This window comes from Pelecanus crispus, chromosome 2 (genome assembly GCF_030463565.1).
Source record: "Pelecanus crispus isolate bPelCri1 chromosome 2, bPelCri1.pri, whole genome shotgun sequence".
Taxonomy (NCBI): domain Eukaryota; kingdom Metazoa; phylum Chordata; class Aves; order Pelecaniformes; family Pelecanidae; genus Pelecanus; species Pelecanus crispus.
In genome coordinates, this window is record NC_134644.1 from 1,308,051 (window position 1) to 1,331,397 (window position 23,347).

At 66.0% G+C, this 23,347-nt stretch overlaps 1 protein-coding gene across 1 annotated transcript; it reads right to left on the reverse strand.

Moving 5' to 3' along the window:
• Positions 1 to 1,446: 1,446 nt before the first annotated feature.
• Positions 1,447 to 21,907, reverse strand: PTPN23 (protein tyrosine phosphatase non-receptor type 23). Its single transcript, XM_075706517.1, has 25 exons — positions 21,824 to 21,907; positions 18,421 to 18,495; positions 15,915 to 16,042; positions 15,214 to 15,290; positions 13,259 to 13,308; positions 12,568 to 12,699; positions 12,171 to 12,251; positions 10,766 to 10,897; positions 10,502 to 10,549; positions 10,156 to 10,212; positions 9,506 to 9,564; positions 9,142 to 9,221; positions 8,807 to 8,921; positions 8,309 to 8,374; positions 7,766 to 7,911; positions 7,044 to 7,352; positions 6,333 to 6,487; positions 6,071 to 6,222; positions 5,668 to 5,847; positions 3,210 to 5,427; positions 2,871 to 3,055; positions 2,532 to 2,636; positions 2,291 to 2,429; positions 2,063 to 2,176; positions 1,447 to 1,986 (listed from the first exon to the last, which is right to left on the reverse strand). The coding sequence occupies exons 1-25, from the start codon at positions 21,905 to 21,907 to the stop codon at positions 1,447 to 1,449; spliced, it is 5,427 nt and encodes a 1,808-aa protein (XP_075562632.1).
• Between the last annotated feature and the right edge of the window lie 1,440 nt (positions 21,908 to 23,347).

The window sequence follows — 23,347 nt, forward strand, 5'->3', positions numbered from 1 at the left end:
CCGGGGGAGCGTCGCTGCCTGGCAGGAGCTGAGCTAAACCAGGGCCCAGCCCTGTCTCGGCAAATTCCAGCTTGTTCGCTGCCCGCAGGAGGCTCTGCGGCAGCTGTCCCAGCCCAACGCCCGCTCCCGGGGCACAGAGCCCAGCCCGGCCCCGAGAGGAGCAGCGGGGGGCTGCCAGCCCTCGGGGAGCCCCCGGCACCGAGCGTAGCGGTCACGGCCGGGGCCGACCCCGCCTGGGCGCTCGGCTTGGCCTCCACGTGCCTTAGAGCGCCGGGCCGGCCCTGCCCCTCGCGGGCTCCGTGCTGCAGCAGTCCCTGCCCTATTTATTTATACGCTGTATATATTTATTTATTATGGCAGGAGAGCGTGGGAGCAGCAGCCCATGCCGGTGCGCCCGCCCTCGCTCCACCGAGCCGCTGCGGCAGAGCCGTCCCCGGGGCTCGGTCCCGCCGCCGCCACCATCCTGGCGCGGGACCTGCTCCCGCGTGCGGCCGCCCTTCCCAGCTTTCTCCTTCGCCCGGTTGGCAGCAATAGCACCTTCCTCTTCCTCCTCCTCCTCCCGCTGCGGGGCCGGAGGAGGCTTTTCTCAGGTTGGGAGCGGGCAGGCAGCCCTCGCACCCAGCCTCTCTACAGGAACTGGGGAGAAACCCCCTCGGGGGAAGCCGGGAGGGCTGGGGGCCGCGGCGGGCCCAGGGCACCCCGCCATGTGCCGGCAGCACCCCGGGCACCGGGTGTCTCCCCCGGGAACGCCGCCGGCGCGTGCCGGGGGGCTCGGCTCCGCAGTTGCACTACAAGGCCCAGCTCCAGCCCTGCGGTCCCGTCCCCGCCCGCGAGCGGAACCAGGGGCTGCACCCTCGCGCTCTCGTCCCTCGAGTAAACGCCGATGACGTCTGTTAATCGAACGCTGGTGATTGTAGAGGCAGCGCAGTGCCGGCCCCGCAGCACTGCCAGCGGCAGCCGCGGCCTGGGCGCTCCCCGGGGCCCAGCTCCCCCTCCGCATGGGTGGCCTTAGCCCAGCTGTACGCTTTGTACTGTACAGGGGATGCTTTTTTTTTTTTTTTTTTTTGTACCAGATCGTGTTTTATAACGTGTACGAGAAGCCCTCCATTAAACGGAACTAACCCCAGCCTGCCTGTGCCGCTGCCAAACCTGAGCCCTCCCTTGCAGCCCACCCGGGGCCGTGGGCAGGGCGCAGATCAAACTTGTTTTTTTATTTTAGTAGCAAAGAGCTGAAAAAAAATCAGTTCAAATTAGATTCAAATAATGTGGCACTGGCCAGTGTTACATCTGTACAAAGCAGAGGGGCTGGGGGGGTGGGCAGAAGGGAAGGTGCCCCCCCCCCCCAGGGGTCCCCCCCAGCTGCTGGGGGTGCTCCTGTCCCAAACCGGGGGAGCAGGCAGGGCCCAGGGCCGTAGTGCTGGGGTGGGGGGGACCCCGCCGCCCCCCTCATGTCTTGTTGAGCGTCCAGAGCGGGTCGAGCATGCTGAGGGGGTCGTCGGCGGGCCGGGGCGCCCGCAGCCCCTCACCCATCTGCGCCTGGAGGAAATTCTGCTTGTTCATCCGCTGCTTGCCCTTGAGGGAGGCGTCCAGGGTGAAGGCCTCGGGCGTGAGGGAGGCCAGCAGCTCCAGCGAGGAAGAGGAGGGGGCGGCAGGGGGGGCCACCGCCGCCGCAGCCTCCCCGGGGGCCTCGGGGCTCTCCACGACGTGGTTGCTGCTCTCGGTGGCACCGGCTGCCTCGGCGAGGGGCGGCCCCGGTGGGGGTGGCTCAGGGGCACCGACCCCATCCACCGCGCCGTCGGGCAGCACCGGCGGCACCTCCGTGGCCGCGGCGTCCGGCGGGAGGGCGGAATCTGGCACCCAGCCGCCCCCCGGCTCCCCGCCGGCCCCCGCCGGCTTGATGCTGAGCTTGGCGATGGTGGCCTGGATGGAGCTGATGGGCACGTCCCCCCCCAGCACCAGGTCCTGGGGGTCCTGGGGGAAGTAGAGCTGGGGGAGAGCGGCCCTGTCAGCCCTGGGGGGTGATGGAACCCCCCTCCAGCACCCCCCCCAAACCTGCACCCACCTTGGGAGAGGCACTGTTGGCGGCCTTGGGGACGGCAGGGGCACCCACGCCGTGGCGGTGCAGCACCTGCTCGGCGTGCAGCAGGACGGCCTCGTAGCAGAACTTGAGATGGAGCTGCAGGGGAGGAAGAAGAGGAAGATGAGGGGAGGAAGATGAGGGCAGGGTGAGCGCCCCCCAGCCCCACACACGCCATGGGGGGCAGCAGCCCCGTCCCCAGGGCCCCGCTACCTTCTCCTGCAGCATGTGCTTGCGCTGCTGCCGCATCCGCTTCACCAGCCGGGCCAAGTCGGGGATGCCGTTGCCCGCCTCCAGCTCCTGCATGGCCGCGTAGAGCAGGCAGAAGGCCCCGGTGCGGCCAACGCCAGAGCTGCGGAGAGACCCTCCCGAGTGTGAGGGGCCCGGGGGTGGGGGTACCCCAGCCGTGACACCCCCCCCCCCCCCCGTGGGAGCCCCCCGCGGCCCCGCTCACCTGCAGTGCACGACGACGGGGGTGTGGAGCGGGCGCTGGTGCAGGTAGTGGCCGTGCACCTCCTGGATGAAGCGGAGGAGGCTCCCCTTGCTGTCAGGCAGGCCCCTGGGCAGGGGGTGGACAATTATTGGGGTGGGGGTCCCCCTCTCAACCCCCGCAAGGGGATCAGCGCTGCCCCAAAACACCCTCCCCACGCCAGGGCTGGAGCCCTGCGTCCCCCGCCAGCAGGGCAGGAGCGCTTCAGGGGTGCCAGGGGACCCCAGCTGGGCCCCCCCACCCTGCGCAGCGGCAGCAGGACCCCCATCCCGTCCCATCCCATCCCGTTCCCCGGTGCCGTACAGCTCCGGCCAGGAGGTGAACTGGAGGTGGATGACGGTGCGCTTGAGGCTCTGGTCGCGGTACTGCAGCGTGATCATCCTCTCCACGTGGGTTGGGGCGACCTTCAGGCTGGTGAGGACCAGGGTGATGGCTCCGTGCACCACGGGCTGGCCCCGCTCCGGCGGGAAGTACCGCAGCACCTTCTGCTGCGGGGAGGGAACGGGGCGCGCCGTCAGGAGCGGGCAGCCCCCCCGTAACGCCTCCGGCCGCGTCGGGGCCTGGAGCTGCCACGCGGCGACGCCAGCGCAGGAGGCCATAGGCCCATGCCGACCGGCTCCATGCACCCAGGGAAGGGTCTACCTTGTCCAGCTCCTGCTCCGACACCAGCATGACGATGACGGAGACCTTCTGCTCGTAGATCATCAGCCAGAAGTCGGCGGCGGTGCCCAGCAGCGGGGCCTGGGTGGCGATGATGGTGGGGCAGTAAGGGGAGAGGTCCTCCACCCTGCTGGCGTTGATGTAGTCGTCCTTGCCCGAGCGGAGGATGACGCGGTTCCTGTCGTAGGGCATGATGTCCTGGTGCCGGTTCTTCATGGAGTAGCAGCGGGCGATGGCGATGGAGAGCTGCCGGGCATCCCGCTCCTGGGCGTCCTGCAGCTCCTTCCAGACGGCGTCCAGCTCGGCGGTGCCGCCGGGCCCCGGGCGCTCCAGCCGTTCCACCACCCCGCGGAAACGGTCGAGCTCCGCCAGCAGCCACAGGACTCGCTCCGGCTTCTCGTAGGGATCGTTCTCGATCAGCTGCACCGCTTTGGGCTTCTGCCCTTCCTTGGCATCCGCCTTGGTAGGCTGCAGCAGGGGCTGGCCGACGGCTGCCTTGGAGCCGCCGTGCTGGCTCTCGGGGCTGGAGGACAGGAGGTCGTCGGTGGAGGAGCTCTGCCGCTGGAAGGGGGCTTCGCCGGGGCCCTGGGGGAGCGAGGCCGTGCCGGGCGTCAGCGAGGGCGGGGGTCTCTGCGGCAGGCTGCCGGAGCCGGGCACCAGCGCCGGCGGCTGCATGGGCAGGGCCGGTTGCGGCGAGGGGGCCGGGGAAGGGACGAGGGGGCCCTGGACCACCACGGCGCCCGGCATCTGGCTCAGGCCGGGGCTGGCGGAGGAGGGGACGCGGTGGGGGCCGGCCTGGCTGGCGGGGACGGGCGCAGGTGGCCCCAGGGCCACGGTGCCAGGGGGCATCTGGCTGCCGGGGGGTGCAGGGCTGGGGCAGAAGGGCAGAGCAGGGGAGCTGGCGGGCACCGGCTGCAGCCCCCCCAGCGCAGGGTGCAGGGGGGGCCCGCTCTGGCCAGGGGCCCTGGGGAAGGGCAGGGTCCCCGTGCAGGGGGCGAGGGCCTGGGGGGGCAGCTTCTCTGGCCCCGGGACCTGGTAGAGCTGTGGTGGCAGCGGGGGCCCCCCGGGACCGGCGAAGGGCTGCTGGGCAAACTGGGCCTGGGGCGGCAGCGGGGCCCGGGGTGGTGGCTGGAAGGGCAGGGGGCCCTGGGCTCTCCCCGGGGGCAAAAAGGGGGCCGGGGGGAACTGCTGGGGGTCCTGGGCACGAGCGGGCATCTCCACGGCGGGCTGGAGCTGCGCCGCGGGGGCGAAGGCGTGCGGGTGCTGCCCGGGAGGGAAGGGGTGCTGAGCCGGCTGCCCAAAGGGCTGCAGCCCCCCGGGGGCGTAGGGGAAGGGGGCTGGGGGCCCCCCCGGGCGCTGCGGGGCCACGAATGGGCCGGGGGGCACGGGCAGCCCCTGGCCCGGGAGCCGCGGGGGCGCGGCGCAGCTGGAGATGGGCGCCTGGATGCTGTCCACCGTGGTGGTGGCCGGCCGGGCGCCTGGGGAGGGCTCGGGGCCAGCTGCCGGTGGCTGGGCACCCATGGGTGCCGGCCCCGGGGGTCTGAGGGGAGCCGGCGCAGGCACCCCGGGCTGGCCCAGGCCGTAGGAGGCAGCGGGGCCGTGCTGCGGGGACGAGCGTGGGGGAAGGACGTGGGGTCCGGCGTAGCCGGGCTGCACCGGGGCCGTGCCGGGCTGCACCGGGCCTCGCATCAGCGGGGCGGCCGGGAAGAGCTGGGGTGCGGCAGCTGGGGCAGAGCTGGCGGGGGGCCCAGCTGCCTGCGGGGCGGAGGGCTGCAGGAGCTGCACCGGGGCCCCTCCGCCGGCGGGAAAGGCGCCCGGCGCCGAGGTGGGTGCCGCCGGCAGCCGGTAGTGCCCGGGGAGAGCAGGGTGGGCCGGGAAGCGGGCAGGGGCGAAGGGCTGCAGCGGGGCGCCGGCCAGCCTGGCCGCTGCGGGCACGAAGGGCTCGGGGGGCCGCAGCCCGGTAGCCAGGGCCGGGTTGAGGGTGAGGGCGGCCAGCGTCGGGGGCGGCAGGCGGGCCAGGTGCCCGGCCAGCACGTCAGGCGGCAAGCTGCGCAGCTCCTCCGGCAGCTCTGACAGCACCAGGGAGCCCAGCGGCGGCAGGTCGCCGGCGTCCAGCCCCCCGGCTTCCAGCTCCAGCGGTTTCTTCTGCAGGGCGGGCTTGGGGGCCGTGGGCCGCGGGGGCGGCTGCTTCTTCATCTCCCTGCCAGGAGGCAGCGGGGCTCAGCGGGGGCTGCCGGCCCCGAGCAAGCCCAGGTGGGGGCTGCCCACCCCCCCGTGGGGCACGGGGAGCCACCGCACCGCAGCCAAAGCCACGAGCCGCGGCCCAGTGGCACCCAAAGGTGCTTCTCCCACCTCCCCGAGGGCAGCACACCGTGCCACGGGCAGGGCTCGGACCCCAACCCCGGCTTTGCGTCTCCGCGAGGGACACGGCACCACCTACTTCTCCAAGATCTGCTGCCTGTTGGCCTCGGCGGCTTGGCAGGCGGCCCGGGCCTTCTCCAGCAGTTTGGTGGCTTTTCCCTCCAGGTCGGTGTAGAAATCCTTCCCCTCCTGCGATTTCTTCATCAGGTCCTCGTAGGCTTCGTAGGAGGCCACCAAGGTCTGAACGGTGGTGTTCCACCTGGGGGGATGGGGCCGAGCGGGGCCGTTAACGCCGGGCCAAAGCCGGGTGTCCCCGCTCCTGGGAGCTGGGCAACCCACCAGCACCCAACTGGGACGGACGCTGGGTGCAGGACAAACAGCCGCCAGCGGCCCCGCACCTCTCCCTCGGGGGGGATGAGGGCTGTGCCAGGGCACCCAGACCCCACGGGGGGCACCCAGACCCCATGGGGGGCACCACTCACTTGTGCTCCACCTCGGCCAGGGCCTTGCGCACGGCCGCGTATTTGACGTTGGCGTCCGTCAGCGCCTTCAGGACGTTCTCCTGGGCCGCCAGGTTCTGCTCCAGGTAGACCTTGATCTGGTCGTACTTCTTCAGCTGCTCCTCAAAGAGTTTCTGCCGAGAGAGGGGAAGCTCAGGACGGAGCAGAGCTCTCGCCGCAGCCCTGACCGGGATGCGCGGCACGCAAAGGCGTTCCCCAAACGCGGCGGCTGCCATGCGCCCACCTTCATCTCGGAGCGGTCGGTGGTGACCAGCGAGGTGGTGATATCGTCCTTCTGGATCATCTCGCGCAGCTGCTGCTCCAGGGACATCCGCTGATCCCGCATCTCCTGCACCTTGCCCAGGATTCGCTTCAGGTTCTGCAGCACCTGCTTGTCGTCTGGGGGACCCGAGGACGGCTGAGCGGCTGCGCCGGACCCCACCGAGCCCTGGTGCAGCTTCCCTGGACCCCACTGAGCCCCGGCACAGCCTCCCCAGCCCGAGCTGGACCCCACCGAGCCCCAGCGCAGCCTCCCTGGACCCCACCGAGCCCCAGCGCAGCCCCCCCGGACCCCACCGAGCCCCGGCACAGCCGCCCCGGACCCCACCGAGCCCCAGCGCAGCCCCCCCGGACCCCACCAAGCCCCAGCGCAGCCCCCCCGGACCCCACCAAGCCCGCTCATGGGACGCGCTGCAGCCAAGGCGAGGGAACCGTGGGGGTAAGGAGCCAGCCTGCGGCTTGCCCTGGCTCACCCGGTAAAGCCGGGCGTTCACTGAGACAGTAACCACCTCTGCCCGCTCTGTCCCCACTCCAGGATCCCATTTTGCATGTTTTTTTGAGGGAGGAGCCGCGGAGAGGGAAGCAGACCTGCCTTCCGCCCAGCCCGGGGTGCGGTGGGGGGCCGGGACAGCGGCGAACACGGCCACCCCCAACCCCAGGGTGCGGAACCGCTCACCTTCGGTCAAGGCGGGCGAGGGCAGCGCGGCCCGGACCTGCTCCAGCGGCCCGCTGAGCAGGCGGAGGTTGCCGATGTGCAGGTTCATGGCTTTGTGGAGCTCGGTGTTGGTGAAGCTGGCCTTCTCGTGCACCTCCATGTACTTGGAGCACTCCTTGCTGACCTCGGCCAGCCCCAGCAACGAACCCTGGGGCGGCGGGAGCTTCCCCAGCAGCTCCTGCAGCTTCCGCTCCTGAGCCTCGTCCTCCTCGAGGAGGTCTCGGATCTCCTTCAGGGAAGCCTCCACGTCGGTGAAGACCCCGGAGAGCACTGGAAGGAGAGACAACGGAGGCTGGCAAAGAGCTCAACCACCACCCTGCTATGAGCTCTCCCAGCTCCAACCTCGAAGCCAGGCACCGACGCAGCAGCCTGAAGAATAAATCTGGCTGCGGGCGACCGGAGAAGGCAAGGACACCCCAGCCCAGATGCCCGGGAGCTGGGGAAGATGCCCGCAACGGGCTCCGGACAGCACCAACCCCCCTGGCTGCGGCCACCAGCGGGGTGATGGCTGGGCTGGCCCGCGAGGAAGCGGCATCCCACATGGGAAAAAAAACGCTTTAGGGTTAAGGAATTTATATTGGAAAAGAATTAGCGATGGGAGCAGCCGTTGCCAACGCCAAGCCCCAGCCAGGGCTGCTCGCCCAGACATCCCCGGCGCTCCCTGTCCGTCCCCGTGTCCTCACCCTGCATGGACTGGACGAGGTTCTTGACGGTGTCGGGGCGCACGCTGAGCGCGGCGCATTTCTCCATCAGGACGGGGGGGATGTGGTTGTACATGTCCAGGTTGTCCACGGTCTCGGGGTCCAGCTGCATGGAGTCCATGAACTGGCTGCAGGCAAGAGAACAAGCCCCTGAGCGGCGGCGGAGCCTCCCCGCAGGTCCCAAACGCACCCCAAACCACGGCCAGCTCGGGGCGCGGCACCGCAGCATTGCGCCCGACGGCCCAAGCAAAGCCGCAGGGTAAATTTGAGGAGCGGTGGCTGCGACTGGAACCCGCTGGGGGACACGGGGTGTGCCCCAGAGCTGGGCAAACGGGGACGTGGCCGTGCTCAGCATGAGGGTGACAGATGAGGGATGTCCGTGTTGCCGTCGGCACCGGGAAACCCAGTGAGGGGATAATTGGGGCACCCCTGTGCCAGGCCGCAGGGAGCCCCAGCCGCTGCCTGCGTCTCCAGCAGGGAGGAATTAATTGGCCAGGACCCCGTTCCGGTACGGCTCGCACGTACTCCAGCACTTCATTCTTGGCTTCGATCTTCGCCATCACGTCTCTCAGCAGTTTGGCCTTCTCCTCGCTACGACAGAGAGAAAAAAAAAAAAAAATCCTTTAGTGCTGAACCAGCAGTAGGGAAGCCTCCACCATAAATCACAAGCGCTCCAAGATCTACAGGAATTGTCTGGAGCCTCAGCCATCCCGGGCCTGCTGCCCGCGGCCATTTGGGGCAGCAAGGCCAGCTCCAGCTGCCTGGAAAGACAACGGACAGGAGCCGGACACGAGGACGACTCGGGGACGTTTAGGGAAGGTGGCGGCTCCCCAAGGAAACCACTGCGGCTGGCGTGGTCCCCTCCAGCTCCCCTCAGCCTGCAGCAGGGCTCGCCCGGGCACGGGCTCCTTGTTGAGCTTGGTGCCGGAGATCCGCAGCTCCGTGAGCGCTGTGGCAGGCAGCTGGCTGGCTCTCCTGCTCCGGCCGGAGCTGTGCCCTCCCGTGCCGCAGCCCGGGACGCACCTGTACAGGGAAGAGGCCTCGTGGGCAGCCATGGGCACCAGCTTGGCAAATATATCAGGGCCGGTGACAGCTGGATCCGTGGGGTTGACCGGGAGGGCTTTCACCAACGGGGCACCTGCGGGGTGAAGATAAAACACATCTGAAACCGCCACGGGGAACTGATTATTCCCAAGATGGGTCCTCCCGCTCGACGCCTTCATTCCTGGCGGATCCCGGGAGAGGCAGGGCACCACGGCACGAAGCCCCACTGGCCCCAAGGGTCCCAGAGCCCCGCGGAGCCACCGTGTGCATCCCTTTCCCGTCAGGAGCTGGCAGAGGGCACTGCCCATCCTCACCTTTCACAGACTGCAGGGTGTCCAGCGCAGGCACAGCTTCGTGGTAGATGAAGTCATTGTCCTTTTTGGCCGAATTGTACCTAGAAAGAAGTGACACTGCGTCGGCGAGGAGCGGGCAGCACCCCCAGCTCCCTGAGCTCGCTCCCAGCAGGGTCAGGGTCTCCCGGGCTTGCTCCAGGGAGAGTGAAGAGCAAATTTCACAGCAGCCGCGCGCGTCCCAAGAGCCTGGGGCAGCACGGGGTGCCTGGCTTTGCGTGTCGGGGGACACCGGGGACGCTCCCTGGGCTGCTCCGGCCCCCAGGCGTTTCCGAGCCGCAGAGAAGCGGGATGGTCACAGCCAGGGGTGCCCCGTGCACGGACTTACTTGCCACCGATCACATCCATGGTGAATCTCAGGGCTTCCTGGACTGTTTCTGGCTGGCCCTGCAGAAACCAGAGTGAGTTAGCACAGGCAGGGAACGGGTATCACTGCCACAGCAGCTAACCGCAGTCCCGCATGCTGCGCCCACAGCCCGAGCGTGCCCGGCAGCCACCTTTCCTCGCACCCCATAAAGGAACGGAGGTGCCCGCAGGCAGCCCCAAATCCTCCGCATCCCCGTTTCGCGCGCCACGGGGCCATCCTCAGTTTCCCAAGCACCGCAGCACCGACATCAGGGGCTCCGTGGGGAGCCCACCAACGCGGCAGGGCTGCACGCTGCAGACCCACGGCCCTTCCAGAGCTCCTCCCGAATGATTAAAACCAAATTGATTCCCGCTAAAGCCCCGGCAGACCAAGTGACCAAGAGACAGCAGTGCCTTGGGCTTGGCTGGGTGTCCCAGAGGGAAGCAAAGCGACGCTTTGGGAAGCCAGCACAGGGTTGCCAACCCAGTCAACAGCAAAGAAAGTTCTTTAAACTGACACCGCCGGTTCTCATCTTCTCAGCCTGGCATCCCACTGGACCGAGCCACTACTCAGCACAGGAACTTTAAAAAAAACCCCACTAATTACTGCTACCGGATGGAGCAGGAACGCACCTTTGCCAGCTTGATAGCTTCGTTGAGTTTATCCAGAGCGCTCTGGAAGTAGATGACCTGCAGAGGGACCGGGAATTAGGGTTACCAGGGCTGGCACAGAAGTAGGTGCCCGGGCTTTGTGCAGGAACACTGCCGCCAGCCCCCGAGAGCTGCAGCTTCCCTCAGCGTAGCGGAGCTTTCCCAGAACGCCCGCACGTGCTTCAGGAGGCAGGGCATCACGGGTGACACGCTCGTGGCCCTAGCGCTGCATTAGCGTGACAATCGCTTCCAGGACTCCACCCTCCCACGGCAGGACCACGATCCAGAGCCCGAACCGGACGAGATGAGCTGACATGGCTCTGCTTACCCTTTCCCCAAACTTCTGCTGCTCCTCGGCCTGTTTTCCCATGTGCAGCTGCAAGAAAAGACGCAGCAGCAGCGTCAGAGCTCCTTAACTCATGGGAGATCTTTGAAACGGGCAAGAAAACCCCACGGAGCAGCCAAAGCCCGTTTGGCAGTCATGTTGCGGTGAGCACCGCGGCGGGCGTGAGCAGCCCACGCTGGGGTGGGAGCCAAGGGCGGGTCCCCCCACCACAGCCAAGCAGCCCCCCGAATTGTCCTCCCCGCTTACATGGGCCACAGCAGCGAAATAGTAGATCTTCATTTGAACCAGCTTCTTCCAGTCCTTCTGGATCTTTCCCAGCAGCGAAGCCGTCTCCGAGTTTTCCAGCGCCCGGCAGGCTTCTTTGTAGTAATCCACCACCTACGGAGAGAGGGACAGGGGTTTGGAAACCCCCCCCAAAAAGCTGGATCCCAGGGGGAACCGAGAGCAACGAGGGAAAGGAGGATTCACCGGCACCAGCGTTTGTGCCCACAGCCTCAGATCAGCCAGCACGGCAAAACGGCCGGTGGGGACCCTGCGGATGGGTTTTGGGTCAGAGCCAGGGACTAGGGACATCGCCACGATAAACCTACCCCAGATGGAGGGTCATGGAAAAGTTTGGGTTGGAAGGGACCTTAAAGATCATCTCGTTCCAACCCCCTGCCATGAGCAGGGACAGCTTTAACCAGATCAGGGTGCTCACAGCCCCGTCCAACCTGGCCTGGGATGTTTCCAGGGATAGGGCAGCCACAGCTGCTCCGGGCAACCTGTGCCAGTGCCTCACCACCCTCACAGTGAAGAATTTCTTCCTAATATCTGATCTAAATCTCCCCTCTTTTAGTTTAAAACCATTCCCCCTTGTCCTGTCGCTACAGGCCCTGCTAAAAAGCCTGTCCCCATCTTTCTTTTAAGCCCCCTTTCAGCACTGAAAGGCCGCACTAAGGTCTCCCCGCAGCCTTCTCTTCCCCGGGCTGAACACCCCCAGCTCTCCCAGCCTGGCCTCACAGCAGAGCTGCTCCAGCCCCCCGAGCATCTTCGTGGCCTCCCCTGGGCCCGCTCCAACAGCTCCATGGCTGCGCGGTGCTGAGGGCCCCAGAGCTGGAGGCAGTGCCCCGGGGGGGTCTCAGCGGAGCGGAGCAGAGGGGCAGAATCCCCTCCCTCGGCCTGCGGCCACGCTGCTGGGGATGCAGCCCAGGATGGGGTTGGCTTTCTGGGCTGTGAGCACACATTGCCAGCTCATGTCCAGCTTTTCACCCCCAGCACCCCCAAGTCCTTCTCCGCAGGGCTGCTCTCCATCCCTTCATCCCCCAGCCCGTATCTGTGCTTGGGGTTGCCCCGACCCAGGCACAGGACCTTGCCCTTGGCCTTGCTGAACCTCAAGAGGTTCACAAGGGCCCACCTCTCCAGCCTGTCGAGGTCCCTCTGGATGGCACCCCTTCCCTCCAGCATCTCAGCCCTCCTTTGAGGGTCACGCTCACAGCCCGAGGCAGCAGCAGCACCTCGGACCGCACCGACGCTGCGCAGGATGCGGGACACCCTCCCCGAGCTCCCGCTCCCAGGCGTCGCTCTGCGGAGCGGGGCTGCATTGGGAACGGCAAGCGCCGAGGCAGAAGCGGGCAGAGTTCGGCACGGCATAGATGGCCCAGGAGCTCACCTGGGCACTGATGCGGGCCACGAGGAAACTCTTCCTGTTGTCCAGCATGGACTTCTCCAGGAGACACTCCTGCGCCTGGCCCTGCCGAAGACAAGAGGGGAATAATTCGGTTTTCCCTACGCCTCGAGACAGCTCCCTGGATCCAGCGCCAGGCCCTGACCCCCAGCAGGACCCCCCAGCTACAGCCCCGTTCTCGAGGGGCCAGCGCAGCACCGTAAATGCCGGTCCCAAGGGATGCCGGAACAGATCAGGGACAAGCAGAGCGGCACAGAGCCTTCCCTCTTCCCCGCTGCCTCCCAAAATCTCCTTCCCCCTCCCAGCCGAGCAGCCGCTGCCCTTGAGGCGTGCGAGGAGCGGTCCCGGCATGACCAGTGCCCCGGCAGAACCCAGTTTTTACCAGCATGAGGTTGATGTTGAGGTTGAGGATCTGATGGCTCATGTCTACGCTGTAGGAGTGGGGGAAATGATCCCGCAGGTACGTGAACGCCCCAGCGGCGCACTGGAAATGGGTGCAGGAAACCTTCATGCCCTGAGAGGACGGGAGAACACGCGTCGGGCACACGTGCCAAACCAGCCGACATCCATAGGCCCGCGCGAGGAATTTGTGGAGACTCGTCAAGACCGGAAAAGCAGCGACCTCCCTTCACACGGGGCGTTAGGGGGATAAACCGCAGCTCAGCAGGGGTTAGATGTTCCCTGCCTCCTCCCAGACCCCAAAAAAGCAGCCGCCAGCTCCGAACAGCTTGGCGCTTTCCCCCAGTCCCAAGGTGCATTAGATCTCTCTCCCCTCCTGACCCTACGTGCCGAGGGTTGGGGGAAAAGTCAGCCCGGCCAGCGAGGAGGTAGAGCCTCGCCGGAGCAGGGACGGCGACGATGGGGCAGGGAGGGACATAACCAGGAGCGGGGCGTCCCCTCGCAACGCTCTACGGCGATCCCGGGTGGCAGCGGACACGCAGAGCTGGTGCCTGACGCCGACACGCTTGTAGCCACATGGGTTATGGAGGAGAAGCCCTTGGCGACGCCGGCTCGGGGCCATTAACCCACGCGGGAGAGAAAAGGTGTCGAGGGAGGACCCACAGGATCGTTACCTCCTCGGACACTCTCTTGTCCATGGCGCCCAGCATGGAGTGCAGCGCACCTGCGGAAAGAGGAGGGCGGCTCAGCAGGGCGAGCGTACCCTGCCAGCCCCCTCTCGCCGCTCCCGGAGACGGGGTGTCTTGTACCGGAGAAGCCTAAATCTGCGGCGAGTCGGCCGCAGACACCCCGCAGCACCCGCCGTTCCCCGTGGCAGCGGGGAACGGCGGCATTCGGGACACCCGTCTCAGAGGGCACCCACGTGCCGCGGCGCCCTGCGAAAAGGCGGCACACGCAAAGTCGTTCAGCACAAGGAAGTCCCAGGCTTCGAAATAAACCCTAAATATTAAGCAAGTATCTAACACCCTCCTGGTTTAACAGACATGTTTCTACCAACTTCAGGGAGCAGCCACCTCTCGAAAGGGGTCCAGGCACCGCATCAGCTCCAGCAGCGTGCGGGGTTTAAGCTAAACCTGTGCAGGGTCGGCTGGGAGAGCGCAGTCGGCTCCCGAGCCGCAGCGAAAGGGGCAGCCGCGATGCCAGGGACAGGGGTGTTTTCATCTGCGTTAAGTGTCCAGGGGCTGAGTGTCACCTTCCCTTTGGGGCTAGCAAAAAAAAAAAAAAACAACCACCCTGAGCTGTGATTGTCCATGGCTGGAGAGCAAAGGTGGGGGGACAAGCGTTAGATTTGATGTTTTTACACCCATTTAGCTGCTTTGGAGGAGAGGGGACGCTGGATGAGCTGGACAAAGCCTGACTGCGGCTGTCACCGTGCCCAGAAAGGGCATTTGCAACGCTGCGACCCGAGGTCAGCCTCCTCGCTGCGGCCTCTGACTGAGGTGCAGGGCAGCGCAGGACCAGGGCATGCTCGGACCGGGAGGAAAGGAGAGGAGGCATCTGACAAAAGCCAAAGTCAACCTCTGGCGCAGCTCCAACGCTGAGCACCCAGCCCCGCAGGCGGCACAGAGGAAGGGAAGAATCATGGAATCATGGAATCATTTAGGCTGGAAAAGACCTTTAAGATCATCCAGTCCAACCATTAACCTAACACTGCCAAGGCCACCACTAAACCAATTAAGGGGAGACGAATAATTCCATGTTTCCTGGCTTGGGGGATGGATTAGTTTTTAATGAAAGTAAAACTAGGAATCACTAAGGTTGGAAAGGCCCTCTAAGATCATCAGCCCAACCATCAACCCAACACCCCCGTGCCCACTAAACCATGGCCCAAAGTGCCACCTCTGCCCGGTTTTTGAACCCCTCCAGGGATGGGGACTCCACCACCTCTCTGGGCAGCCTGTTCCAATGCTTGGCCACTCTTTCCGTGAAGAAGTTTCTCCCAATATCCAATCTAAATGTCCCCAATGCAGCTTGAGCCCATTTCCTCTCGTCCTATCGCTGGTTCCTTGGGAGAAGAGCCCGACCCCCCTCCCTGCCCCCTCCTGCCAGGAGCTGCAGAGCGATCAGGTCTCCCCTCAGCCTCCTCTTCTCCAGGCTGAACACCCCCAGCTCCCTCAGCCGCTCCCCACCAGCCCTGTGCTCCAGACCCTGCCCCAGCTCCGCTGCCCTTCTCTGGACACGCTCCAGCACCCCAATGTCCTCCTTGTGCTGAGGGGCCCAAAACTGGACACAGCATTCCAGGTGCGGCCTCATCAGTGCCGAGCACAGGGGGCCGATCCCTGCCCTGCTCCTGCTGGCCACGCTATCCCTGACACAAGCCAGGATGCTGTTGGCCTTCTTGGCCACCTGGGCACACTGCTGGCTCATGTTCAGCCGGCTGTCGACCAACACCGCCAGGTCCTTTTCCAGCACAACCAGGCTGAGACCTGGCTGCTGGTGGGACCAGAAGCGCTGTGCTGCTGCCTGGCCGCTGCGAGGAATGCTGACACGGAGCTCGGGGCAAAGAGAGGAGGGACACCCCTCGCACCCAGGGCAGGCGACGAGGGCAGCCGGTCTCCCAGGCCCTTACCCAGGTTGTAGAGGATGCACGCCTGCTCGTACTTGATGTCCTCGTGAGTCACCGTCTTGCCTGAGAAGATCTCAGTCCTGTGAGGAGAGAAGCCCTGTTACGTGCTGTCGATGGAGGTACCGGCGTCCTGGGCACGAGCCATGCGCCAGGAGAAGGATTTGCTAGGAGACGCGCACCCTCAGAGGTTGGGAGAAGGGGCCCTCCTGCCTGGCGTCACCCTGCGCATCGCATCGAGGTGCCGGAGGCGGTGGGAGCCGGTGGGACGGTGCGTCTCCACGCAGCGGGCTTGTTTTGGCTTTGTAAGCACACGGCCACCCCATTTACGCACAGACAAGCAGCTCTGCCAGCCCGGGGGGGGGATCTCAGCGCCGTCACTCTGCACGGCAACGCTGTCCTGCGTCTCCTCGGAGCCGACGACCGCCTCGCGTCGCCCGACGGCTCAGCTTAGACGGCCTGCCAGGTCCCCAGGCCAGGGTGCCATTTCCCAAGGGGTCCCCGGGGCACCCCTGTGCCACCCAGACACGTGGCAGGCTTTGGGGAGGAGCGTATCGGATGCTGGTGAAGGACGCGCGCAGGGAAGAGGGAGCGGGTGCTCTGCTCTGAGTCAGCCTCCGCGTTTCAGGAAGCGCGCGCCGGGAGCCGATCCTCCCCGGCAATGCCCGAGCCCCACGCAGGAGAGAGGGGAAGGAGCTCCTCCTCACCACGCGATGGGCACTGCCGCCTCCTGCTCGGCGCCCATGGGGATGCGGCTCTGCAGGTAGTGGAGTTGGCCGAAGTATTTCCGCAGCGTGCTGCAGCCCTCGAAGTCCCTGGGCACGTTGACGGCGCTCTGGAAGGGAGAGAGGAGGAGGAGGAGGAAGACGCTGCCCCGGGGACAGGACCATGCTCACGGGTAATGCGTCAGGCAGGAACAGGAGCCTGCCTGATTTGCGGTGAGAACTGCAGGCAGGAGGGGACGGGCATCGGCCGATTCCCCGGGATGAAGTGGCCCTGCGGGAATCATAGAATCATGGAATCGTTCAGGTTGGAAAAGACCTTTAAGATCATCCAGTCCAACCAGTAACCTAACACTGCCAAGGCCACCACTAAACCAGTTCAGGGGAGAGTAATAATTCCATGTTTCCTGGCTTGTGATCTGGATTATTTTTAATGAAAGTAAAAACTGGGAATCACTAAGGTTGGAAAGGACCTCTAAGATCACCAGTCCAACCATCAACCCAACACCCCCATGTCCACTGAACCATGTCCCAGAGTGCCACCTCTGCCCGGTTTTTGAACCCCTCCAGGGATGGGGACTCCCCCACCTCCCTGGGCAGCCTGGTCCAGTGCTTGGCCACTCTTTCCATGAAGGAATTTCTCCTGATATCCAATCTAAACCTCCCCTGGCTCAACTGGAGGCCATGGAAGGAGCAAGGCCTTATGGACACCACCTGTGTAACGCAGCTAGAAAAACAGGTCTGTTCACCTAAAAATGAGGCTGGAGGGAGCCGCTTTACGGAGCCAGAGCAACCGGTTCAGGGAGGAAGAGTCTCTGCTCTCCCCGGCACAGGCTCCTAAGGGTGAAACGAACGGGAGGAATTTGGGAGCGACTGACAAGGGGGTGTCCTGGACAGGACACAGGACCCGCTGCTACAGCGAAGCTGCATTGGGAGAAGGAAGGGAAGAGCAGGAGACTGTGGAAAGATTTCCCAACCTCCCGCTTCAGGGTTAAGCCCACGGGCAGAGGCCGGAGCTCCCCAGGTCCCGGGCTGGGGGTGTTTAAGCACCCACCCACCTCCGTGCCTGCCGGAACACCACCGCCGTGCTTTGGAGACACTGGCGAGATGAGCCCGGTGTCAGCAGCACGAGCAACCCCCGCTTCACCTTGCACATCAGGCTTACGGCCCCGCTACAAAACCTACGGCGCGGCACAAACCGGCACCGGTCCCGGCTCGGAGAGAGTCTCTGCTGTCTCCAGCCGGTTTTATCGCCTGTGGCTCAGCTACGAGCGGCCCGGGGCCAAGCCTGTGTCTAACCTGCTCAGCGGCGCTCAGATTGATGTGACTAACAGTGACTAACACACACATTTGGGCTCTGGAGTGGAGAGCAAAGGGCTGATTTATTCCCCGCAAAGATGTCGGGCACCAGCCCGAGCGGACAAAGCGATTCCTTCCACCCAACAGGGAACTTCAGTGCAACACAAAACCCCTCCAAATTCAGGGAAGCGGATACAGCGGAGCCCTAACACCCAACCCCTGCACGCTCCTTCACGGAATCACAGAATCGTTTAGGTTGGAAAAGACCTTTAAGATCATCCAGCCCAACCATTAACCTGACACTGCCAAGTCCACCACTAAACCTAGACCAGACTAAACCATGGCCCAAAGTGCCACCTCTGCCCGGTTTTTGAACCCCTCCAGGGATGGGGACTCCCCCACCTCTCTGGGCAGCCTGGTCCAGTGCTTGGCCACTCTTTCCGCGAAGAAATTTCTCCCAATATCCAATCTAAACCTCCCCTGGTGCAGCTTGAGCCCATTCCCTCTCACCTGTCGCTGTTCCTTGGGAGCAGAGCCCAACCCCCCTCCCTGCCCCCTCCTGCCAGGAGCTGCAGAGCGATCAGGTCTCCCCTCAGCCTCCTCTTCTCCAGGCTGAACACCGCCAGCTCCCTCAGCCGCTCCCCACCAGCCCTGTGCTCCAGACCCTGCCCCAGCTCCGCTGCCCTTCTCTGGACACGCTCCAGCACCCCAATGTCCTTCTTGTGCCGAGGGGCCCAAAACTGGACACAGCATTCCAGGTGCGGCCTCCCCAGTGCCGAGCACAGGGGGCCGATCCCTGCCCTGCTCCTGCTGGCCACGCTATCCCTGACACAAGCCAGGATGCTGTTGGCCGCCTTGGCCACCTGGGCACACTGCTGGCTCATGTTCAGCCGGCTGTCGACCAACACCCCCAGGTCCTTTTCGGCCAGGCAGCTTTCCAGCCACATTGGGAAGCCTGAAGCATCTGGGGAGCCCAGGATGCAGCCTGGCTACCAAAAGCCTCATCCGTGGGCCACTGGTGAGGAAGAGGAGCAGCCACAGCAGTGCTCCAGCACAGCTCCCGACCGAGGGAGGCGGTGGGAGCCGGCGGACGTGTCCTCGAGCCTGGAGCAGGTGACAAAGCAGCTCCCCCGCTTCGGCTCTGGCAGGTCTCACCGGGGCTGCGAGCGATTCGGGACGGAGGCCGGCTTACCTGCCGGAGCAGCTCCAGCTTCCGCAGCTCATCGTTGTAGTTCTCCGGGTTTTCCCCATAGTTCTTCAGGACAAACTGGAGGGGGGAAGAGAGGGGTGAGAGACTGGCCCTGTCCAACACCCAGAACCACCTTTCCCCACCCTGTGCTGGAGGTACAACCGGCAGCTCTCCAGGGAAGCCTAGGAGAAGCCCCCACGGCGGGTCTGGCAGCATGAAGGGGCAAGAAGCCGCCTCGCATCTCCTGGTTCGGAGCTTATTTGCCGTCTAAAATCTCTCAAATCTTGCCTGGCTCCTGCCAGACCTCAGCTTAACGCACAGCCAGGGCGCAGGGTCCTGGGGAGGCAAGTCAGGGGGCAAAGCCCTGGGGAGAGGCACTGATCTGGCGCAGGCCAGGAGCTGGCGGGGACCTTGGAGCTGGAGTAGAAAAGCCGGAATCGAGTGGCCGTGAGGTCCTGAGGAGTCCCCAGCGAACAGGGAGAGACCGAACTGAAGTCACTCGCAGATTCACGCCCCATACCCCTCTGCGCGCTTGGGTGAAAGCGAAGCGCCTCGCCGACAGTCAGAGGGTGAATGCGGCGCTGGCGGCCGGCCAGGAAGGCAGCTCAGCACGGCGAGGGCCCAAAGGGAAGCGAAACGGGGCAGCGCGTGCCTACGCGGAACAGCACGGCACCGCGGGCCCCGCTGCAGGCTCCTCAGTCGCCGCGGAGCAGAGCTAGAGCCAGGGCTCGGCCAAAAACGCTCCAGCGTCTCTTGAGGAAGGCGGTCGGCGATGAGCTACGTCTCCCCACCGCCGCGGAGAGCGAGCTTCCCAAACCTGCCTCTAGCGAGGGTTTGGGGATCCCTCGGATCACAACGCTGTCAGCAAGGCAGCTCGGGATCCTCCAAGGGTGTGGGCAGGAATTCATCCAACCTTCCCGGCAGCCATGGGGGAGAATCGGGGACCCACAGCCCCACTCTGCCCCGGCTCAGGCAGACCCCAGCGGCTTGATCCACCCAGCAGCTGCCAGGCCAAGGGAGGCCGGGGACACGCGAAGGGCCGCCCGCACCCTCTGTCCCTTACGCTCAAGGTTAACGCAGCTCAGCGCCGGAGAAACGAGGGAAGTTTCCTCTCCTCCCTCTCCATTTCGCCCAGGGCGCCAGGTTTTTATTCCCTGTCGCTCCTTGCGAGCCAGCAAAACAGAGCGCGTTTCCATCAAAAAAACACATTTGGTTTGCAAAACAGATTTCCACCTGCCGCCGTACACAAAAATTCCCTGAACGACGTGTTTTTGATAAGCCACCATCCCTCGGGGCCAGCTCGGACCTGGAGGCCACTGTCCCCTCCGCCGCAGCTCGCCGTGGGGTGCTGCCCCGAGGCCCACGGCACTGCCAGCTCCCCCCCAGCGCAGGCACGGCGGGGCCGCAGCCGCCTCAAAAGCTGCCGCACCTTGCCCCGGCCGGCACGGCATGACTCAGCTCGGCGATCCCACGACACCCTTCCTCCCGGCACGGGGACGTCCCCGTCACACTAACGCCGCTGCCGGGGTCCGACGGAAAAAAAAAACAGCGGGGCGGGAAGGAGGTGGTGGCATTAACACAGGAGAACCCCCCCTCATCCTCTTCCACATCAATAAATCACGCTTTTCATCCGTAGGCAGCGCTCGCAAACACCACTCATAGGTGGAGCTTGTTTACAGCTGCTTAATTAAGCGCTTCACCTCACTTAAGCCATGGGTTCGGTCCCTGCCAGGGCGGGTCACTTCCCCCACGGCCCTCGGCGGCCACCGGGAAGGACGGAGCCCGTCGCCTCGCACCCACCGTGCTCTCAACCTTCCCCCGACGGCGCCGCAAAGGCTTTGGGGCTTTTAAACGCCCGGGCTGCTGGCGGTGGGAGAATCAGCTCCCCCCCTCCGCAGTTCCCCCTTTTGCACGAGAGCGGAGGAAAAGGAGACACGAGGATAGGCCGTCGGCGACCCGGATCTCCTACTGACACCCACCATGGCGTCGATAAGGAGCGCGGCCGGCGGAGGCCGGATCTGGCGGCGGGGCTCAGGGAAGGGTGGCTGCGGCGGGAGCTGGGAGTCAGCGCAGTCACATGCGGCGGGGACGGACTTGCCAACTCACCGCTCGCCCCCGAGGTGGCCGGGGAAGGCTCTGCCAGGCGTGGGGAGGGCGCCAGGGCCGCCCTCCTTCCCCAAACTCTGCTCCCCCCCCCGGCAGCACCGCATTAGCGGGGCCACCGAGGAAGGTCCCCCAGCCCCGAGGAGGCAGCGAAGTGAGCAGGCCGAGCCAGAGGGGCTGACGGGGCCCCATCGCCCCCAGGGCCCTGCCCGAGTCCTCCCCATCTCCAGCCCCCCCGACACCCTGCCCCACAGCCCCCCCCAAACACCCCGGCTACAACTCCCTGCCTCGTGTCCCCCCACCCTGAAATCCCTAACCCTCTGCGCTCCCCTTCGCTCTGCACCCCAAAGACTCCCTCCACCCCAAGCACCCCCCAGCCTCCCCCTGCCCCACACCCCACGCTCTCCCCTCCCTCGCAGACCCCAAACACCCCGCCCAGAGCCCCTTTTCCCCCCCATAATCACTCCTCATCCTCACAGACTCCACACGCCCCTCACGGAGCCACTGACACCACCACCCCTCCCCCACAGACCCCCCTCTCACCCCCCCCCCCCCGCCCCTCTCCCTCCCAGGCCCTCACACCCACCCCTCACAGACCCCAAACTCCCCACCCCAGAGCCCCTTTTTCCTCCTCTCAAGCCGTCCTCATCCTCACAGACCCCAAAACACCCCTCACGGAGCCACAGACACCCCCCCAGCACCCCCCTCCTTCACAGACCCCCCCCCCCAGCACTCCTCATCCTCACAGACACTCCCCCTACACACTCCCCCCTGCACCCCCCTCCCTCCCAGACCCCAACCCCCCACCCCAGAGCCCCTTCCCCCCCGTCGTGCACTCCTCATCTCCACAGCCCCCACTCCCAGGCCTCACAGACCCCCCCCAGCATCCCCCTCTCTCACACACCCCTGACAGACCCCCCCAGCACTCCTCATCCTCACAGACACCCCCCTCCAAGCACCCCCCTCTCTCCCAGACCCCAAACACCCCACCCAGAGCCCCCTTTTCCCCCCTCGAGAACTCCTCATACTCACAGACAACCCCCCACCAGGCCTCACAGACCCCCCCCCAGCACCCCCGTCCCTCACACACCCCTTACAGACCCCCCCCAGCACCCCCGCCCCTCACACACCCCTTACAGACCCCCCCCAGCACCCCCGTCCCTCACACACCCCTCACAGACCCCCCCCCCCCCAGAATCCCCCTCCCTCACAGGCCCGGCCCGGCCGGGCCTCGCCCCGCACAGGGCCCGCCCGCCCCCCCGGCCCCCTGGCAGAGCCCCGGCCGCCCCTTCCCCGGCCCCACCTTCTTGACGGCGGCGTTGAAGGCGAACTCCCCGGCCTCCTTGAGGTCGAGCCAGATCATGGGCATGCGGGGCACGGCCTCCATCCCGGCCTGCGCCCGCCGGAACCCTCCGCCCGCCGGAACCGGCGCGGAGCCTCACGGGAAACCGAGTCCGCGCGGCCAGCCTGGCCCCGCCTCTTCCGGTGCCGCCGCCACGCCCCCTGTGGCGCCGTTCCCATGGCGACGCCCCGCCCTCTCCCCCCGCGGCCTATCAACGGCGGTTCCCATGGCGACGCTTCGCCCGCCCCCCCGAAGGCGGGGTTATGGGCAAGGCGTGGCAAAGCGCTGTTCCCATGGCGACGCCTCGCTCGCTGATAGGGGGAGACGGCTGTTCCCATGGCGACGCCTCGCCCGCTGATAGGAGGAGGAGGCTGTTCCCATGGCGACGCCTCGCTCGCTGATAGGAGGAGGCGGCTGTTCCCATGGCGACGCCTCGCCCGCTGATAGGGGGAGACGGCTGTTCCCATGGCGACGCTCCGCCCCCCCGGGGAGGGCGGGGCGGTTTCCATGGTTACGGCCGGCCCCGGTCAGGCCCGGCCCGGTGCGGGCCCTAGGGGACCAGGCCCGGCCGCCCCCCGGCTCCAGGTCCCGGCTCCCCCGGCCCGGTAGCGCCGCTGGGCCCTGTCCCCGCAGGCCTCGGGGCGGCCCCGCAGCCGGGGGCGGGCCTGGGCCGGAGCCTGGGGCTCCCCTGGGGCTGGGCCCCGGGTGCGGAGGGCGGCTGGCAGCCATTTGGGGACCCGACTCGGGGCCAGCGGCCTCCACTGACGCCCGCCCGACCCCCAGACACGGCCCCCGGCTAACGACACCTTGTACGAAACGGTGCAAAATGAAACATCACCCGTTCAGTGGGGTCTGAGCTCAACCGGTGAGGCCAACCCGAGAGCCGGGCGGAGAAACGCAGCCCAGGGTCACGGCAAAGGCTTCCAGGTCCTGGTAGGAATTCGCCAATCCGGAGATGAACCGACGGGCTGAACGTGAGCCAGCAGTGTGCCCAGGTGGCCAAGGTGGCCAACAGCATCCTGGCTTGTGTCAGGGATAGCGTGGCCAGCAGGAGCAGGGCAGGGATCGGCCCCCTGTGCTCGGCGCTGGTGAGGCCGCACCTGGAATGCTGTGTCCAGTTTTGGGCCCCTCAGCACAAGGAGGACATTGGGGTGCTGGAGCGTGTCCAGAGAAGGGCAGCGGAGCTGGGGCAGGGTCTGGAGCACAGGGCTGGTGGGGAGCGGCTGAGGGAGCTGGGGGTGTTCAGCCTGGAGAAGAGGAGGCTGAGGGGAGACCTGATCGCTCTGCAGCTCCTGGCAGGAGGGGGCAGGGAGGGGGGTCAGGCTCTTCTCCCCAGGAACCAGCGATAGGACGAGAGGAAATGGGCTCAAGCTGCGCCAGGGGAGGTTTAGATTGGATATTGGGAGAAATTCCTTCATGGAAAGAGTGGCCAAGCATTGGACCAGGCTGCCCAGAGAAGTGAGGGAGTCTCCATCCCTGGAGGGG

Coding starts and splice junctions, on each gene's coding strand:
- PTPN23 (XM_075706517.1), bottom strand. CDS start 21,907: ATGGAGGCCGTGCCCCGCATGCCCATGATCTGGCTCGACCTCAAGGAG. Junction 12,700..13,258: donor ACAAGAGAGTGTCCGAGGAG/GTAACGATCCTG, acceptor CCGTCCTCTCAG/GGCATGAAGGTTTCCTGCAC. Junction 9,222..9,505: donor ATGGATGTGATCGGTGGCAA/GTAAGTCCGTGC, acceptor ACTTCTTTCTAG/GTACAATTCGGCCAAAAAGG.